We start from the raw sequence: 20,991 nt of genomic DNA, 5'->3' as shown, positions 1-20,991 counted from the left end.
CTGCTGCTGCTAAGTCACGTCAGTCATGTCCGACCCTGTGCGACCCCATAGATGGCAGCCTACCAGGTTCCTCCTTCCCTGGAATTCTCCAGGCAAGAACACTGAAGTGGGTTGCCATTTCCTTCACCAATGCATGAAAGTGAAAAGTGAAAGGGAAGTTGCTCAGTCATGTCCAACTCTTTGTGACCCCATGAACTGCAGCCCACCAGGCTCCTCCACCCATGGGATTTTCCAGGCAACAGTACTGGAGTGGGTTGCCATTGCCATAAACTACATTAAAAAACATTTCTAGGCAAATTTCTATTTAAGGAATATACTAAATATAAACTCCAAGTTCTTATCACACTTTACAGTTATAAAGCTACTCTGGCACCTTATAAAAGTTTCTAAACAGTTCCTCCCCATGTATGCTGTTTTTGGGTGAATTGCAGGCTCGGTCCCCACAGCACAAGGGAGGCAGAGTTTAAACACTGGCTTCCCCGTCCTGGAGGCGGGCTGGCATTGCGGCAGTCCCCATGCGGTCTCCCAGGGTTCCCAGAGGGGCTTCCATACACCTGCAGGCTTACCTAGCTGCATAGCCGCCCCCCACTGGCTTCCTTCCCTTCTCTCTCTCACCTCCTCACTCCCCTACCTATGTTTCCAAGGGTCACCTCCCGCATCAGTCACCTGCACTCAAATCCACGTTTAGGGCCTGCTTCTGGGGAAACCCGAACAATTAGTATTCAACACAGGGATATTGATAGAATCCTTTAACAGAATCATTTCTGTTACCCTGTCAGGATTCACACGCATGAGGATTGTGGTGTAACCACCGCACATGTCTATAAAATTGGAGAGATGGGACCACAAGTGGAAAGGAATCTGGAGCAGGGTCAGGGGTCTTGTGGGGTCCCCACCAGAGAAGGGAGAAGCTAAGAACCCCTCTTGCAGAGGCTGAGCCCCTGTCCTCCAGAGCTGAGCATTTCTTGTCACTGGTTCTCCTGCACACCAAGCAAGACTTTGGAAAAACCATCTCTGCCCACCACCAGGAAGCTATAAATAACTCCCGGATTAGAAGAAAGGGATAAAAAAAAAAGCTCCGATTCCATCTGTACTTGAGTAAGAATGCACCCTCCAGCCCCCTGCCTCCTGCACGCCTCGGATCCAAGCCCCCAACAAGAGGAAAGCTGAGCCTTGGCCGGCAGGTGGGAGAAGAAGGTCACCCGGGCCCCGCGTCCAGCGGCTCTGCCGGCACCAGGAGTCCACGATAGACTGGCCTCTGACAGGGCTTCTCACCTACAGAGGGAGACACCCAGGATGGAGGCCAGGTCACCAACGGCCTCAGCCGATCTCTCAGCCCCATAAGAGGGGTGGGGGTGGGAGTGGGGGGCAGGAGGACCCTCTTCTCTGCAGAGACAGCACAGAGGGCTGGCAGGAAAGCAGCGGCCTGGGGACTGGGCTCCCCGTGTGATGCTTGTGTCCTGGCTCCTGTTTTCCCATCACATCCTCCCCGCCCCCTCCTGCCCTGTGCTCCTTCCCTCCCATCTCTCCATCCGCGCCCCTCACCCGACCCTGATGCCCCTCTGTCCTGGAAGACAGGACCCCTGCTGAACTTGCAGTCACAAGGGAAGCAAATCGAAGGTGCTCCCGGGAGCGCTGGGACCCAGGGTCCTCACCTGCAGCATGGGGGCGCTAATGCCCACCAAGAGGCTGTGACCAGGGTCCCAGAGGGCCACCCCCCGCCCCACTATCCCAGGTCCTCTCCCCGCCGCGAGGGCCACCCACCCCACCCCCCACTATCCTAGGTCCTCTCCCCGCCACGAGGGCCACCCACCTCCCTACTATCCCAGGTCCTCTCCCCCTCACAGCTGCTCCCGGCCTAGCCAGCCCATCAAGGCTGCCACTCTGACTTCCCGCCTTGATTCATTAGCCACTTGGGACAAAGTGGACATCCCACAACACCGCGGACCCGGCCCCCGGGGCTCTGCTGGCACCAGACGCCCACCCAGGTGTGTCTGGCAAAGAGCCTCGGGGCGGGAGAAGCAGAGGCACTGCACGCTTTATTGACAATCTCGGGACTGCGCTAGCCCAGCCAGGGGGCGCTCCCGCTGGGGGAAGCAGCCTCGGGCCCAGGGAAGGCGCTGCCCGCTGCGGCGGGCGCGGGCGCCAGCAGCACCAGGCCGGGCCGGGGGGCCGGCGCCCGCGTGCGCGTAGCTCAGCGCCAGCTGCTCCAGGCGCCGCTTGCGCAGCGCCGCCTGCGCCGTGCTGTGCAGGGGCCGCAGCAGCTCGGGGGGCGGCGCGCCCGGGCCCCGCAGCAGGAAGTCGAAGCCCGTGCGGTCGTGCGGGTCGTAGAAGAGCGGCCCGCGAGCCGGGTCAGGCCCCGGCGGCCAGGCGAACGGGAAGGGCAGCGTGAAGTCCTCCGTGAGCACGCGGATGGCGAAGTCGTTCTCCTTGCCCAGCGCGCGGTAGGCGCGCCCGATGCCGCGGAAGTGCGCCTCCCACAGCTGCGCGTCCCCGCCGTAGATGTCCGGGAACGGGGGCTCCTGGGGCGCGGCGGGGCCTGCGGGCAGGGATCGGAGCGGCCAGAGATAAGCGACTCCCGCAGCCACCCCCGCTGAGCCAGAGGGGCCAAGGGGGGCGACGTGGAGACAGAGAGGGGGAGGGGTACCGGAGAGGGAGACTAATTTCCAGGGACAGCGCTAAGGAGCTGTGAGAGGCAGAAAGGCCCGGAGGGGTGTGTTAGAATATAGCCACTACATACTATTTGGGCAGAAAGTTTCAGAAGGGGAGGAGTTTGGATAGCTTTGCGGGGAGCTCGCAGAGCCTGCTGTGGACCTGGGGTCATCCCCAGAGAGCAGGGGTGACCTGATGACTCAGTGGAAAGTCGATCCTGGGCCTGGGCAGAGGATGGACTGCGGGGGAGGGGGACAGAGCCAGGTGAGGGTGAATTCGAAGGAGGACTCAGCAGGGCCAGCATGGAGGGGCCAGAGCCGGCCTTGTGTCAACAGATGGGGGGAGGGGGGAGCCCTGCCTGGGCACGGGGATCTGGGACCCAGGGGGCTGACCAGCTTGACCAGCTTCACCAGGGAGAAGGATCCGGTTGGAAGCTGGGCTGGTGCTGTGTCCGTGGGACACCCCCTTCCCCCTCACTCCAGGAGCACATTCCAGGAGAAATGGGGACATGGCTGATCGCTGACTCACACATGGATTCCCAGGAGGTGGGGGTCTGGTGAAATCCAGGGGTCCGCTCTCAGATATCACGTGTGTATGGACGCAGCACTGTGCCCCTGGGTGGGGGCCTCTGCACCCGTGAGGCCCATCCATCCATGGTCCCAGGCAGCAGCCCAAGCCGCCACTCCAAGCCCACACCTTCTATGAGCTGCTAGGAGAGACCCTTCCCCCTTGCCCCCTTCCTTCCTTCAGCAAAGTGCTTAGCTCTGGGGATACTGAACTCAACGATGCAACCATGGGTCCTCCCTGAGTATAGATAAGCCTCTGGGGACACAGGACCAACTGGGCAGCTCCTTGGAGACAAGGCAGGACTCAGGGGGAGGGCCTGGGAGGAGGTGATGGATGAACCCATACAAGGCTCTGAGCGTGAGTTCTTAGGTCCTCCCCCCACACCCCTGTGAGGGGCAACACCACTCAGCCTGTTTTCCTGGTGAGAATGCAGACCCAGAGAGGCCTGCCCTGAACTGATGGCCACAGGAGCGCCCCCGTGCCCACCCTCCTGCTAGGGGCCCCTGGACAATGACTCTCCTCCCCTGATAAGTACCCTGGGGCATCTGCTGTGCGCCAGGCTCCGCCACAGCTGTGTACCGCACACACTCGGCTTCTCCCAGGCCAGGGACAGGAGCCAGCAGACCTGGGTCAGAGGTGCTTCCTTCACCTGGGAGAGCGTGGTCTGGGTTCTGGATTCCCTGAGCCTCAGTTTCCCCATCTGAAAAATGGAAACAGTTGAGCCTGTTCTGCCATCCTTGTGGATAAAGAGGTCATGAACCTTTGTGAACCTCTTTGTCAGGTCCTCCTGTGAACCGCTTTGTCAGTGGGAAGTGCCTTCCTAGCTCAGCACCAAAGCAGTTGCTTCCAGAATCACAGACCCAGGTGGACTGGCTCTGAGCAGGGTATGAGGCCAGAGGGGCTGGCTCGGGGCCCACTGCACTCAGCACCTTGGACAGGTCCGAGGCAGCCTTGCAGGAGCCTCAGATTTGGATGACAGAATGGCTGTGCCCCCACCCCGGGCAGTCTGTCCTGTCCACCAGGACACCTCCTCCCTGAAGGCCTCCAGGGTGAGTGGCTGGAGGCACAGCACTGCACTGGTGTCCACAGCACTGGCCTGGCCTCACACTTAGTACCAGCAGGCGGTGGGCTGTGCAGAGGCGCTTTGGGGTGTTGCTGTGGGCCAGGGGTGAGAGTTGTGGAGAAGAGGGGAGGGCCCCCGGGGGGCAGGAGAGGACTGACCACCCCTGACTGGCAGTTAGCCAGGTGGGTCTGGTGGTTGCAGAGCAGACAGGTGAGGGGTAGGGGCCGCCACTCAGACCACAAGGCGGCCAGGGCAGCAATCCAGGGCAGAGGGGCTGGGGGCTCAGCGGAGAGAAGTGCTGCTTCTACATGTGTCTTGAAGATGGAGCCCACAGGCTCTGCCGATGGAGGGGCTGGTGGGGGAAGGGGAGGGGAGCAACGGGAAGACTCGCAGTTTCTGGCCTGAGCCACTGGAGGAAAGGAAGCCCCATATACTGATAGGAGCAACTTGGGGCTAGGGGCTCAAGAGTCTAATTCTGGACCGGTGATGCCTTCAGATAGGCCGGGGAAGAGGTGCAGAGGAGAGTTAGCTAGAGTCTTGGCTTGAGGTGGGGGGCTCCAGGCTGAAGACAGACAGACTCCTGGGAGATGGTGGCATTTAAAGCCACAGGAGATCCCCCGGTGGTCCAGTAGTTAGGACCCATGCTCTCACTGCCTCAGAACTGGACGTGATCGTGAGACGGAGAGGGAAGAAGCCTGAGCAGCCGGCCTGGGCCCCCAGCTTCCCCAGGTCAGGGAGAGAAGGTGGAGCAGCAGTGATGCGAGAGGAGAAGGGCAGGCTGGGGCTCTGGGAGTCAGCAGGGAGGGGGCCCTGGGCCCTGAGCTGCCCCTTCAAATACACTGCGTGTGTCACTCAGTCGTGTCCAGCTCTGTGCCACCCCATGGACCGTAGCCCGCCAGGTTCCTCTGTCCATGGGATTCTTCAGGCAAGAATACTAGAGTGGGTTGCCATGCCCTCCTCCAGGGACTCCTGTTTCTCCTGCCGTCTAGTGCCCAGCCCGTCCTGTAGGCTGTGAGTACAGGTGTCCCCTCCTGCCTCCATCCTTACCCCGACAGCATCTGGTAGGCTCCAACACACCTACAGTAACCCCAAAGCAGCATCCTAAATATTCCAGCATTGGTGCTTACTGTTTGCCAGAGCTGGGGACTTGGAGGAGCAAGGTAGGGTGGATGAGGCTGGACCACGCTCTTTCCTAGATTCAGCCTCCTGGACTAACCCTTTCAACCACTTTTGAGAGACCAGAGAGGCAAGGAAGAGGCCCTGGGGAGACCATGGTGACAGAGGTGCGGCCTCTAGGAAGGCATCCCCCTTCTGGACTCCAGGCCACGGGGACCGTCCACGGCATAGCTGGCCCCTTCCCTCCAGGAGGCGGGAGGGGTGGATAGGGGCCAGGCGGGTGTGGATGACGAGGAGCCCAGCTCCAGAGGCTGCAGGGCTGGGATCTGACCCCTGAGGGCCCGGCCAAGTCTCCTTTCTCCTGTGACCACCTCCTGTCCAAGCCTGCCAGGTCCCCAGGAGAGCCTCTGAGCTCCGCACCTGTGCATTCCACAGTGCAGAACCAAACAGCAACATTCACGAAACCAGGAATGACAGCATCTCCTCTGTTGGTTTAGGGCATTGAGTTAAATTTCGGCTTCCATCATCACCTCTGATGTGGAGAGGCCTCCTCAGCAGGGGCTTGTGGGGAGGGGAGGATTGATGAGGGAGGGCTGCCCAGGGCCAGGCTGTGATGGGTGTCCACAACCACAAAGCTATTAGCTCACCCAATCCTCCCATTCTTTACCTGGTAGCTGTCATATACCTATACCCATTTCACAGCCAAGGAAGCTGAGGCAGGGATGGGTGAGGGGCCTCCAGGAAGGTCTCCCAGTGGGTGCAGAGCTGGTCCTCAGGGTTCTATCTGACATCAGAGTCTGCACTCTACTGCTTCCTTGGACCCTGACGATGATGGGGACCTCACTACCTCTCCAGCCTGTTCCTGTCTGATGCTGCCATCTGGGGCATTGCAGACCCAGAGTGTTTCTTCTCTGAGTGATGAGGGTCAGATCTCCCCTCTCGGGTTTCCTGCCTGGTTCCCAGGGGTCCAGGCTGCCATCTAGGCGTCAACCTTACAAAGGAGGCTCGGAGGTGGCTAGGGAGCAGAAGGGCAGGGCTTGAGTCGCTGGTGTGACTGGCCCTGACACTCAGGATGTGACCTTGGGGAGGCCTCCTCTGCCCCTGGAGCCTCAGCTATTTGTCTATAAAATAGAGTGCAGGCGGGGTGGGTCTCAGACGAGATGCTGTCTGGGAAAGCAGTGGCTAACGCAGGGCTTCTCTGCCATCCCAGAGCCCGGGTGTTGAGGGGCAGAGGGGCAGGCTGCAGCCTCTGGCCTGGAGGTCAGCTCTGGACGGGGAGTCCCATGGACGCGGGCCCAGGCCGCCTCTCCCCTTCCACTCCTCCCTGAAGTGCCCGCGGCATCGGTGAGCTTCTCTCTCTTTGTTAATTCCTTGAGGAGCGGCTTATTATGAGTCTGAGCACCCGGTGATAGCAGAGCTTTGGCTTGTTTTATGCTGGCCCGCATAATGCATAAACATTTTAAATCTTCTCGGCTATGCATAAGTGTGTCCTAGAGAAGCAAAGAATAAACACGATCAGGGGCTGAGCTGCCTGTTTCATGCTGCAGCAGAGAATTTAAAATTCCCTTCCCGGCTGCAGCTGCCCCCCTCCTGAGTATGCCCTGGCTAGGGGCGGGCAGGCCGGGCCTGGGCGTGCAGGTGAGCCGCAGGGGCCCCGGGGCCCTTGACGCCCGGAGCCAGGCCCCTGACTCGGCCTCTCCACCTGTTTGCGTTTGTGTTCTCTCTCCATGTTCCGTTCTCCAGTGTGAGGGACAGAAATAGCCAGAGTTCCTAGCAGGACGCTTCGTAAACACTTTGCAGGTGTGATGGGCACGCAGATTGGCCAGGTGGCTACTTGCTTGCTTTGCTTCTGGGGTGAGCCACACACACCTGTGGGCACCGGCCCGCCTGCCTCCCTGTGGGCAGGGCACGCACCCACCCAGGTTGGCTCACAGTTTAGATCCGCGGCTCAGGACTTGGGAACCTTACACCCTCACCCCAGGCTCTGCCCAGACGAGTTGAATCAGACTCCAGGGCAGCCCCGTGTCTGTGCTGTTAAGAAGTGCCCGGAGATCAAATCTTCAAAAGAAGACGATGCGTGACTGCTCTTGAAAATTGATAGGAATCCCAGTATCCCTGTGGCATGTGGAAAGGGACCCTGGGTCTCCCGCCTCACCTGGAGAGGCGTCCCAATTGCCCTGCCAAGCCTCGAGGAGAATCCCGAGGTGTCCCTCGCAACTAGATAGGAGTCCTGATGTCGCTGAGCAAACAAGTGTTTTGCAGGGTCATCCCCTTCGTAACTCGAGAATACACCCCAGGTTCCTGCGGCAACGCGAGAAAAACCATGAGACTTCCCCCTCGCCGCGAGATGAGGCCCGATTCCCCTGCACTGCGTGCAGAGCAACTCCGTGTTCCACATCAAACACGAAGGAGCCTTGATTTGCTTGATGGCACTCCAGAGAATCCCCAAGAACACTGTCTCAAGTCTAGAGGGATCCTGAGGTCACTGCAGCCACACGAAAGAGCTCCATGTAACCCAAATCATCTCGAGATGAGAGCTGATTTCCTGGCGTCAAATCAAGAGGAATGCCATCTTTCCACAAGAACCACAAGAGGAGGCTTCTCTCAGCTATATGTATGTGAGAGGGACCCGGAACTTGCGAACTCAAATGGAATCGACACCGAGATGCCCTGACTCGAAATAAGGCTGGAATTCACTGCAGTGACTTGAATGCAAGCTGGTTTTCTTCTCACAAGATGAAGGGATGTCTGAATCCCCTGGAGAGACACGAGAGAAAGCCCTAGCTCCCTGCCCCATCTCGACAGGAGGCCTCACATCCCTTTGACAACTCGAGAGGAAAGTGGAGTTGAATGATTCAAACGGGACGATGCCTGACTCCTCTTGAAATTGATAGGAATCCCAGTATCCCAGTGGCAACAGGAAAGGGACACTGGGTCTGCCGCCTCACCTTGAGAGGTGTTCCTATTGACCTTTCAAGCCTCGAGGAGAATCCCGAGGTGTCCCTCGCAACTAGGCAGGAGTTCTGACGTCGCTGAGCAAACACGTGTTTTGAAGGGCCATCCCCGTCGTTACTCGAGAATATACCCCAGGTTCCCGCCGCAACTCGAGAAAAACCATGAGACTTCCCCCTCGCCGCGAGATGAGGCCCAATTCCGCGGCATTGCATGCAGAGCAATACTTTGCTCCACGTCAAACACGAAAGGAGCCTTGATTTCCTTCATGGCAATCCAGAGAAACCCCAGGAAAACTGTCGCAAGTCTAGAGGGATGCTGAGGTCACTGCAGCCACACGAAAGAGCTCCGTGTACCCGAAATCAACTCGAGATGAGAGCTTAGTCCCTGGCTTCGACTCAAGGGGAATACCAACTTTCCACAAGCAACTCAAGAGGAGGCATCTCTCAGCTGTGGGTATGTGAGAGGGCCCCTGAGTTTGTGGCCTCAAGTGGAATGGATACCGAGATGCCCTGACTCGAAATAAGGCCGGATATCCCTGCAGTGACTTGAATGCAGGCTTGTCTTGAATCTCCCAAGTTGAAGGGATGTCTGAATCCCCTATGGAGACCATAGAGAAAGACCTAGTTCCCCGGCTAATCCAGACCGGAGGCCTCACATCCTTTGAAAAATCGAGAGGTACATGGAGATCAATGCTTCAAAAAGGAGACGATGCCTGACTGCTCTTGAAAATTGATAGGAATCCCAGTATCCCTGTGGCACGTGGAAAGGGACCCTGGGTCTCATGCCTCACCTGGAGAGACGTCCCAATTGGCCTGCCAAGCCTGGAGGAGAATCCCTAGGTGTCCCTCGCAACTAGACAGGAGTCCTGACGTCGCTGAACAAACACGTGTTTTGAAGGTTCATCCCCATCGTATCTCGAGAATATACCCCAGATTCCCGCTGCAACTCGAGAAAAACCGTGAGACTTCTTCCTCGCAGCGAGATGAGGCCCGATTTCTCTGCATTGCCTGCAGATCAATTCCGTGTTCCACATCAAACACGAAAGGAGCCTTGATTTCCTTGATGACATTACAGAGAAACCCCAAGAACACTGTCTCAAATCTAGAGGGATCCTGACGTCACTGCAGTAACACGAAAGCACTCCATGTCTCCCAAATCATCTCGAGATGAGAGCTGATTTCCTGGCTTCAAATCAAGAGGAATGCCAAGTTTCCACAAGCCCCACAAGAAGAGTCTTCCCTCAGCTATACCTATGTGATAAGGACCCGGAATTTGCGGCCTCAAGTGGAATGGACACCGAGATGCCCTGACTCGAAATAAGGCCGGAATTCCCTGCTATGACTTGAATGCAAGCTGGTTTTCAGCTCACAAGATGAAGGATGTCTGAATCCCCTGGGGAGACACTAGAGAAAGCCCTAGCTCCCTGCCCAATCTTGACAGCAGGCCTCACATCCCTTTGACATCTCGAGAGGACCGCGGAGTTCAATGATTCAAAGGGACATATTGCATGACACCTCTTGAAAATTGACAGTAATCCCAGTATCCCAGGGGCAACAGGAAAGGGACACTGGGTCTACTGCCTCACCTCGAGAGGTGTTCCTATTGCCCTTTCAAGCCTCGAGGAGAATCCCGAGGTGACCATCAAACTAGGCAGGAGTCTGTAGGTCGCTGAACAAACACGTGTTTTGAAGGGCCATCCCCGTCGTAACTCGAGAATATTCCCCAGGTTCCCGCCGCAACTCGAGAAAAACCATGAGACTGTCCGCTCGCCGCGAGATGAGGCCGGATGCTGCTGCATTGCGGGCAGAGCAAATCCGTGTTCCACATCAAACACAAAATGAGACTTGATTTCCTTGATGGCACTCCAGAGAAACCCCAAGAGCACTGTCTCAAGTCTACAGGGAACCTGAGGTCACTGTAGCAACACCAAAGAGGTCCATGTACCCCAAATCATCTCGAGATGAGAGCTGATTTCCTGGCTTCAAATCAAGAGGAATACAAACTTTCCAAAAGCACCACAACACAAGGCTTCTCTCAGCTATAGGTATGTGAGAGGGACGCTGAATTTGCGGCCTCAAATGGAATCGACACCGAGATGCCCTGACTCGAAATAAGGCCGGAATTCCCTGAAGTGATGTGAATGCAAGCTGGTTTTCATCTCACAAGATGAAGGGATGTATGAATCCCCAGGGCAGACACTAGAGAAAGCCCTATTCCACCCCCATCTCGACAGGAGGCCTCACATCCTTTTGACAACTCAAGAGGAACGTGGAGTTCAAAGATTCAAAAGAAGACGATGCCTGACTCCTCTTGAAAATTGACAGGAATCCCAGTATCCCAGTGGAAATAGGAAAGGGACCCTGGGGCTGCCGCCTCACCTCGAGAGGTGTTCGTATTGCCCTTTCAAGCCTCGAGGAGAATCCAGAGGTGTCTCTCGCAACTAGGCAGGAGTCCTGACGTCAATGAACAAACACGTGTTTTGAAGGGCCATCCCCGTCGTAACTCGAGAATATACCCCAGGTTCCCACCGCAACTCGAGAAAAAACATGAGACTTCGCCCTCACCGCGAGATGAGGCCCGATTCCGTTGCATTGCATGCAGACCACATCCGAGTTCCCCATCAAACACGAAAGGAGCCTACTTCCTTTATGGAACCCCAGAGAGTCCCCAGGAACACTGTCACAAGTCTAGAGGGACCCTGAGGTCCCTGGGGCAACAGGAAAGAGCTCCGTGTACTCCAAATCAACTCGAGATGAGGCCCGATTCCCGTGCATTGTCTCCAGAGCCATCCCGCGTTCCCCATCAAACACGACAAGTGGCTTGAATTCCTTTAGGCAACTCCGGAGATACCCGGAGAATACCGTCACAAGTCTAGAGGAACACCAAGTTCAGCAAAGCAACTCGAGAAAAGCTCCGTGCGCCCGAAATCATTTCGAGATGAGAGCTGATTCCCTGGCTTCGACTCAAGAGGAAAGCCAACTTTTCCCAAGCATCTCAAGCAGACGCTTTTCTCAGCTCTAGGTATGTGAGAGGGACCCTGAGTTTGCTGCCTCAACTGGATTCGACACCAAGATGCCCTGACTCGAAATAAGGCCGGATTTCTGGGCAGTCACTTGAATGCAGGCTCGTCTTTCATCTCACAAGATGAAGAGATGTCTGAATCCCCTGTGGAAACCGTAGAATAAGCCGTAGTTCCCCGCATCATTTCGACAGGAGTCCTTACATCCCTTTGACAGTTGAGAGGAACGCGGAGTTCCATGCTTCAAAAGGCGACGATGCCTGACACCTCTTGAAAATTGAAAGGAATAACAATATCCCTGTGGCAACGGCAAAGGGAAACAGGGTCACCCGCTTCGCCTCGAGAGCAGTCCCTATAGCCCTGCCAAGCCTCGAGGAGAATCCCGAGGTTTTGTGGCAACTAGACAGGAGTTCTGATTTCGCTGAACCAACACGAGTTTTGAAGGGCCATCCCCGCTCTAACATGAGAACATACCCCAGATTCCCGCTGCAACTCAAGAAAAACCATGAGACTTCCCCATCGCCGCGAGATGAAGCCCGATTGCAATGCTGCGTGCAGAGCAAGTCCGTGTTCCTCATCAAACACGAAAGGAACCTTGACTTGCTTGATGGACCTCCAGAAAGTTCCCAAGAACACTGTCACAAGTCTAGCGGGACCCTGAGGTCCCCGCAGCAACACCAAAGAGCACCGTGTACCCTAAGTCAACTCGAGATGAGGCCCGATTCCACTGCATTGCATGCAGACCACATCTGAGTTCCCCATTAAACACGAAAGGAGCCTTGACTTCCTAGATGAAATTCCACATAGTCCCCAAAAGACTGTCGCAAGTCTAGAGGGACCCTGAGGCCACCGCAGCAACACATAAGAGCTCTTTGTACTACAAATCAACTCGACATGAGGCCCAATTCCCCTGCTTTGGCTCCAGAGCCATCCCACATTCCCCATCAAACAGGACAAGTGGCTCGACTTCCTTTAGCCAACTCCAGAGATTCCCTGAGAACACCGTCCCAAGTCTAGAGGAACACCAAGTTCAGCACAGGAACTCCAGAAAAGCTCCGTGTACCCCAAATCATCTCGAGATGAGAGCTGATTTCCTGGCTTCAAATCAAGAGGAATACAAACTTTCCAAAAGCACCACAACACAAGGCTTCTCTCAGCTATAGGTATGGGAGAGGGACTCTGAATTTGTTTCCTGAAGTGGAATGGACACCGAGATGCCCTGACTCGAAATAAGGCTGGATTTCCCTGCAGTGACTTGAAGGCAGTCTCGTCTTTCAGCTCACAAGATGAAGGGATGTCTGAATCCCCTGTGGAGACCCTAGAGAAAGCCCTAGTTCCCCCCCTCATCTCTACAGGAGGCCTCACGTTCCTTTGACAACTCGAGAGGCACGTGGAGTTCAATGCTTCAAAAGGAGACGATGCCTGACTCCTCTTGAAAATTCACAGGAATCTTAATATCCCTGTGTAAACTGGGAAGGGAGCCTGGGTCTCCCGCCTCACCTCAAGAGACGTCCCTATTTCCCGGCCAAGCCTCGAGAAGAATACCCAGGTGTCCCTCGCAATTAGACAGGAGTCCAGACATCGCTGAACCAACATGAGTTTTGAAGGTCCATCCCCGTCATAACTTGAAAACATAACAGAGGTTCCCGCCGCAACTCGAGAAAAACAATGAGTCTGGTCCCTCGCCGCGAGATGAGGACCTATTCAATGGCATTGCTTGCAGAGCAAGTCCGTGGGCCCTTAAAACACGAAAGGAGCCTTGACTTCCTTGATGGAACTCCAGAGAGTCCCCATGAACGCTGTCACAAGTCTAGAGGATCCCTGAAGTCACCGCAGCAACAAAAAAGAGCTTGGTGTACCCCAAATGAACTCGAGATGAGGCCAGATTCCCCTACATTGGCTCCAGAGCCAACCCGCTTTCCCCATCAAACACGACAAGTGGCTTGACTTCCTTTAGGCAACTCCAGAGATTCCCAGAGAGCACCGTCCCATATCTAGAGGAACACAAAGTTCAGCACAGCAACTCGAGAAAAGTTCCGTGTACCCCAAATCATCTCGAGATGAGAGCTGCTTCCCTGTCTTCGAAGCAAGAGGAAACCCAACTTTACACAAGCCCCTCAAGAGGAGGCTTCTCTGAGCTATAGGTATGTGAGAGGGACCCTGAGTTTGCTGTGTCAAGTGGAATGGTCACCGAGATGCCTTGACTCGAAATAAGGCCGGACTTCCCTGCAGTGACTTCAATGCTGGCTCGTCTTTAAACTGACAAGATGAAGGGATGTCTGAATCCCCTGTGGAGACCCTAGAGAAAGCCCTAGTTCCCTGCCTCATCTCAACAGGAGGCCTTACATCCCTTTGACAACTCGAGAGAAATGCGGAGTTCAATGCTTCAAAAGGAGACGATGCCGGACACCTCTTGAAAATTGATAGGAATAACAATATCCCTGTGGCAACTGCAAAGTGAAACTGGGTCTCCCGCCTCACCTCGAGAGGCATCCCTATTGCCCTGCCAGGCCTCAAGGAGAATCCCGAGGTGTCCCTGACAACTAGAGAGGAGTCCTGTCGCCGCTCAACCAACACGGGTTTTGAAGGGCCATCCTCGCCTTAACTCGAGAATATGCCCTAGGATCCCATAGCAACTCGATAAAAACCATGAGACTTCCCCCTGGCCGTGAGGTGAGGCCCGATTCCCCTGCACTGAATGCAGAACAAGTTCGTGTTCCCCATCAAACACGAAAAGAGCCTTGACTTCCTAGATGAAACTCCACATAGTCCCCAAGAACAATGTCACAGGTCTAGAGGGACCCTGAGGCCACCGCAGCAACACGAAAGAGCTAATGTGACTCAAATCAATTCGAGACGAGGCCCGATTCCCCTGCATGGTCTCCAGAGCCATCCTGCATTCCCCATCAAACAGGGCAAGTGGCTTGACTTCCTTTAGGCAATGCCAGAGATTCACCGAGCGCTCCGTCCCATATCTAGGGGAACACCAAGTTCAGCAGAGAAACTCGAGAAAACCTCCATGTACCCCAAATCATCTCGAGATGAGAGCTGATTCACTGGATTTGACTCAAGAGGAATGCCAACTTTCCACAAGCAGCTCAAGAGGAGGCTTCTCTCAGATATAGGTATGTGAGAGGGAGCCTGAGTTTGCTGCATCAAGTGGAATGGACACCGAGATGCCCTGACTCGAAATAAGGCTGGATTTCCCAGCAGTGACTTGAATGCAGGCTCGCCTTTCATCTCACAAGATGAAGGGATATCTGAATCCCCTGTAGAGACCCTAGAGAAACCCCTAGGTCCCCGCCTCATCACGACATGAGGCCTCATATCCCTTTGAAATGTCGAGAGGCACGCGGAGTTCAATGCTTCAAAATAAGAAGAGGCCTGATTCCGAAAACTGATAAGAATCCCAAAATCCCTGTTGCAACTGCAAAGGGAATGATGGTTTCCCCCCCTCAGGTCAAGAGGCGTCCCTATTGACCTGCCAAGCCTCGAGGAGAATTCTGAGGTGTCCCTTGTAACTAGACAGGACTCCTGACGTCGCTGATACAACACGAGTTTTGAAGGGATATTCTCGTCTTAACTCAGGAACAAACATCAGGTTCCCTTCGCAACTGGAGAAAAACTATGAGACTTTCCCCTCGCCGCGAGATGAGGCCCGATTCCACTGCAGTGCGTGCAGAGCAAGTCCGTGTTCCCCATCAAACACGAAAGGAGCCTTGACTTCCTTGATGGAACTCAAGAGAGTCCCCAAAAACACTCTCACAAGTATAGAGGGACCCTAGGGCCCCGCAGCAACATGAAAGCGCTCTGTGTACTCCAGATCAACTCGAGATGAGGCCCGATCCCCTGCATGGTCTCCGGAGCCATCCCTCGTTCTCCATCAAAAACGACATGTGGCTTGACTTCAATTAGGCAACTTCAGAGATTTCCGGAGAACACCGTACCAAGTCTAGAGGAACACCAAGTTCAGCACAGCAACTCGAGAAAAGCTCCGTGTACCCCAAATCATTTCAAGATGACAGCGGATTCCCTGGCTTCGAATCAAGAGGCATGCCAACTTTCCACGAGCAGCTCAAGCGGAGGCTTTTCTCAGCTCTAGGTATGTGAGAGGGACCCTGAGCTTTCTGCCTCAAGTGGAATGGACACCGAGATGCCCTGACTCGAAATAAGGCCGGAATTCCCTGCAGTGACTTGAATGCAGGCTCGTCTTTCATCTCCCAAGATGAAGGGATGTCTGAATCCCCTGTGCAGACCCTAGAGAAAGCCCTAGTTCCCCATCTCATCTCGACAGGAGTCCTCACATCCCTTTGACAACTCGAGAGGAACGCAGAGTTCAGTGCTTCAAAAGGAGATGATGCCTGACTCTTCTTGAAAATCGATAGGAATCCCAATATCCCTGTGGCAACTGGAAAGGAACCCTGGGTCTCCCGCCTCACCTCGAGAGGCGTTCCTATAGCCCTGCCAAGCCTCGAGGAGAATTCCGAGGTGTCCCTCGCAACTAGACAGGAGTCCTGACGTTGCTGAAAAAACACAAGTGTCTAAGGGCCATCCCCGTCATAACTCCAGAGGAGAGCCCAGGTTCCTACCGCAACTTGAGAAAACCCATGAGACTTCCCCCTCACTGTGAGATGAGGCCCGATTCACCTGCATTGCCTCCAGAGCAATGCCTTGCTCCACATCAAACACAAAAGGAGACATGACTTACTTTATGGAACTCCAGAGAGTCCCCAAGAACACTGTCACAAGCCTAGAGGAACACTGAGGTCACCGCAGGAACACGAAAGAACTCCGTGTACCCAAATCAACTCGGGATGAAGCCTGATTCCCTTTCATTGGCTCCAGAGCCATCCCGCATTCCCCATCAAACATGACAGGTGACTTGACTTCAGTTAGCCAACTCCAGAGATTCCCCAAGAACACCGTCACAAGTCTAGAGGAACACCGAGTTCAGCACAGCAACTCGAGAAGTGCTCCGTGTACCCCAAATCATCTTGAGATGAGAGCTGATTCCCTGGCTTCGACTTAAGAGGAATGCCAACTTTCCACAAGCACCACAAGAGGAGGCTTCTCTCAGCTATAGGTATGTGAGAGGGACCCCTGATTTTTCTGCCTCAATTGGAATGGACACCGAGTTCCCCTCACTCGAGGTAAGGCCTGATTTCCCTGCAGTGACTCAAAGGCAAGCCCGTGTTTCCTCTCCCAACATGAAGGGATGTCTGAATCCCCTGCTGAGACCCTAGAAAGAGCCCTAGTTCCCCAGTTCATCTCCATAGGAGACTTCACACCCTTTGACATCTCAAGAGAAATGCGGAGTTGCATGCTTCAACAACAGACGATGCCTGACGCCATTTGAAAATCGATAGGAATTCCAATATCCCAGTGGCAACTGGAACGGGACCCTGGGTCTCCCTCCTCACCTCGAGAGGCATCCCTACTGCCCTGCTATGACTCGAGGAGAATCCCGAGGTGTCCATGGAAACTAGACAGGAGTCCTGACGTCGCTGAGAAAACACGACTGTTGAAAGAACATCCCCGTCGTAACTCAAGAGGAAACCCCAGGTTCCTCCTGCAACTCGAGAAGACCCATGAGACTTCCATCTCACCACGAGATTTGGCCCGATTCACCTGCATTGCCTCCAGAGCAATGTCGTGTTCCACATCAAACATGAAAGGAGCCTTGACTTCCTTTATGGAACTCCAGAGAGTCCCCAAGAACACCGTCAGAAGCCTAGAGGAACCCTGAGGTCACCGCAGCAACATGAAAGAGATCCGTGTACCCCAAATCAACTCGCGATGGGGCCCAATTCCCCTGCATCACCTCCAGAGCAATTCCTTGTTCCACATCAAACACGAAAGGAGGCTTGACTTCCTTTATGGAACTCTAGAGAGTCCCCAGGAACACCATCACAAGTCTAGAGGAACCCCGAGGCCACTGCCGCAACCTGAAAGAGCTCCATGTACCCCAAATCATCTCGAGATGAGGGCCGATTCCCTTGCTTCACCTCAAGAGGAATGCCGACTTTCCACTCGCACCCCAAGAGGAGGCTTCTATCTGCTATAAGTATGTGAGAGGGACCCTGAGTGTGCTACCTCAAGTGGAATGGATACTGAGATGCCCTGACTCGAACTAAGGCCTGATTTCCCTGCACTGACTTGAATGCAGGCTCATCTTTCATCTCACAACATGAAGAGATGTCTGAATCTCCTGTTGAGACCCTAGAAAAAGCCCTAGTTCCCCGCCTCTTCTCGTCAGTACGCCTCACACCACGTTCACAACTCGAGAGGAACTCGGAGTTCCATGCTTCAAAAGGAGACGATACCTGACTCCTCTTGAAAATCAATAGGAATCCCAATATCCCTGTGGCAACTGGTAAGGAATCCTGGGTCTCCTGCTTCACCTCGAGAGGCGTCCCTATTGCCCTGCCAATACTCGAGGAGAATCCCGAGTTGTCCCTGAAACTAGACAGGAGTCCTGACGTCGATGAGAAAACACGAGTGTTTAAAGAACATCCCAGTCGTAACTCGAAAGTATACCCCAGGTTCCCACTGCAACTGGAGAAAAACCATGAGACTTCCCCCTCACCGGGAGGTGAGCCCCGATTCTTCTGCATTGGCAACAGAACCACCCCATATTCCCCATCAAACACGTCAGGAAGCATGACTTCTTTTAGGCAACTCCAAATATTTCCCGAAAACACCGTCGAAAGACTAGAGGAACCCCGAAGTCAGCACAGCAACCCCAGAAGACCTCCGTGTACCCCATATAATCTCAAGATGAGGGCCGATTCTCATTCTTCTACTCGAGAGGAATGCCGATGTTCCATTCATGGTGAAGCGGTGCCTTGTCTCAGCTGTTGATACTCGAGAAGAGTCCCGAGGTTCCTTCTGTAAGACGAAAGGACATCATATTCCCCCTCAGCTCGACAGAAGGGCTGGTTCCATGGAAACGACTTGAATGGAACTCCGAGTTCCCACTCGCAACACTAAGGGAGGTCTGACTCCCCTATTGTACTTCTAGAAAAAGCCCGAGTTTGCCGCTTCCAATCGACATGAGGACTGACACCCCATTTCCCACTTGAGAGCAAAGAGGTCTTCCATGCCTCAACATGAGACGACGATGGATTCCCCTTGAAAATTGACACGAAGCCCAAGATCCCTGTGGCAACAGGAACCGGACTCTGGATTTCCCGCCTCAACTCAAAAGGCATCTCGAGTCCCCTGCCACTGCTCAAGTAGTGTCCCTGGCTACTAGAAAGGAGGCCTGATATCCCTGACAAACCACAAGAAGTTCACTGCCATCTTCGTTGTAACTAGAGAAGAACCACGAGTTTCCTGCCGCAACTCGAGTAAAACCAGAAGATTTACCTTCAAAGCCAGATGATGCCTGATTACCCTGCATTGCCTCCACAGCAATTCCGCGTTCCACATCAAACATGAAAGGAGTCCCTTATGGAACTCCAGAGAGTCCCCAGAAACACTGCCACAAGTCTAGATGAACCCCGAGGTCACTGCCGCAAATCGAAACAGCTCCATGTACACCAAATCATCTCGAGATGAGGGCTGATTCCCTTGTTTCACCTCGAGAGGAATGCTGACTTTCCATTTGCACCTCATCAGGCTTCTCTCAGCTATAGGTATGTGAGAGGGACCCTGAGTGTGCTGCCTCAAGTGGAATGGACACCGAGATCCCCTGACTTGAGGTAAGGCCTGATTTCCCTGCAGTGACTTGAATTCAAGCTCCTCTTCCATCTCACAACATGAAGGGATGGAGAATCCCCTGTTGAGACCCTAGAAAAAGCCCTGGTTCCCAGCCTCATCTCAACAGGAAGCCTCACATCCCTTTGACAACTCGAGAGGAATGTGAAGTTCCATGCTTCAAAAGCAGAAGATGCCTGACGACTCTTGAAAATTGATTGGAATCCAAATATCCCTGAAGCCACTGGAAAGGGACCCTGGTTCTCCCACCTCAACTAGAGAGGCGAACCTATTGCCCTGCCAAGCCTCGAGGAGAATCCCGAGGTGTCCCTCACAACTAGACAGGAGTCCTGACGTCGCTGACAAAACACAAGTTTCTAAGGGCCATCCCTGTCATATCTCGAGAGGAAACCTCAGGTTCCTACCGCAACTGAGAAAAACCATGAGACTTCCCGCTCACTGCGAGATGAGGCCCGATTCTCCGGCATGGGCAATAGAGCCATCCCGTATTCCCCATCAAAAACGTCAGGAGGCATGACTTCTTTTAGGCAACTCCAGACATTTCCCAAAAACACCGTCGAAATACTAGAGGAACCCCGAGTTCAGCGCAGCAACGCCAGAAGACTTCTGTGTACCCCATATGCTTTCGAAATAAGGGCCAATTCTCAATCTTTGACTCGAGAGGAATGCCGATGTTCCAATTACACTGGAAGCGGTGCCTTGTCTCACCTGGATAAACTCGAGAAGAACCTCGAGGTTCCTTAGGAAGACGAAAGGACATTGTGTTCCGCCTCAGCTCGACAGAAGGACTGATTCCATCGAAACGACTTGAATGGAACTCCTAGTTTCCACTCGCAACACTAAGGGAGGTCTGACTCCCCTTTAGTACTTCTAAAAAGCTCGAGATTCCCGCCTCAAGTCGACCTGAGGACTGACACCCCATTTCCCACTTGAGAGCAAAGAGGTCTTCCATGCCTCAACATGAGACGACGATGGATTCCCCTTGAAAATCGACACGAAGCCCAAGATCCCTGTGGCAACAAGAACCGGACTCTGGATTTCCCGCCTCAATTCGAGAGATATCTCAATTCCCCTGCCACGACTCAAGAAGTACCAGAGGTGTCCCTGGCATCTAGAAAGGAGGTCTGACGTCCCTGAAAAACCACGAGAGGTTCACTGCTGTCCCCGTAGGAACTCGAGAGGAACCACGAATTTCCAGCCACAACTCGACTAAAACCACAGGATTCCACGATCAAAGCGAGAAGAGGCCCAGATTCCCACGGCACCTCGAACAAAACCATGAGATTTCCCCTTTACCACGAGATGAGGCCCGATTCCCCTGCATTGGCTCCAGAGCCATCCTGCGTTCCACATCAAACATGACAAGTGGCTTGACTTCCTTTAGGCAACTCCAGAGATTCCCGGAGAACACCGTCACAAGTCTAGAGGAATACTGAGTTCAGCACATCAGCTGGAGAAGAGCTCTGTGTACCCCAAATCATCTGGAGATGAGGGCCGATTCTCATTCTTCGATTGGAGAGGAATCCCGATGTTCCACTCACACCCGAAGCCCTGCCTTGTCTCACCTGTTGAAACTCGAGAAGAACCCAGAGGACCCTTCTGTAAGTCAAAAGGACATGGTCTACCCCCTCAGCTCGACAGAAGGACTGATTCCATGGCAACGACTTGAATAAAACTCCGAGTTTCCTTTCGTGACACTAAGGGAGGTCTGACACCCTTGTTGCACTTCTAGAAAAGGTCGAGTTCCTCGCCTCATCTCGAAATGAGACCAGACACCCCATTTCCAACTTGAGACCAAAGAGGTCTTCCATGTCTCAACACGAGACGACACCTGACTCCCCTTGAAAATCGATACAAACCACAAGATGCCTGTCGTTACAGGAAACGGACGCTAGAATTT

At 54.3% G+C, this 20,991-nt stretch overlaps 1 protein-coding gene across 1 annotated transcript in view; it reads right to left on the bottom strand.

The window, feature by feature from the left end:
- Positions 1-2,039: 2,039 nt before the first annotated feature.
- Positions 2,040-20,991, bottom strand: part of LOC122427204 — a 47,793-nt gene continuing 28,841 nt past the window's right edge. Inside the window, 4 exon segments of the mRNA XM_043446480.1 lie at positions 2,040-2,539; positions 3,755-3,919; positions 4,335-4,470; positions 4,934-5,068. Coding sequence (XP_043302415.1) covers positions 2,040-2,539; positions 3,755-3,919; positions 4,335-4,470; positions 4,934-5,068 — 936 coding nt within the window.

Source organism: Cervus canadensis, chromosome 25 (assembly GCF_019320065.1).
Source record: "Cervus canadensis isolate Bull #8, Minnesota chromosome 25, ASM1932006v1, whole genome shotgun sequence".
In the NCBI taxonomy this organism is placed as follows: domain Eukaryota; kingdom Metazoa; phylum Chordata; class Mammalia; order Artiodactyla; family Cervidae; genus Cervus; species Cervus canadensis.
Note: the sequence above shows the minus strand (reverse complement) of the source record. Positions and strands in the feature narration are given on the sequence as shown.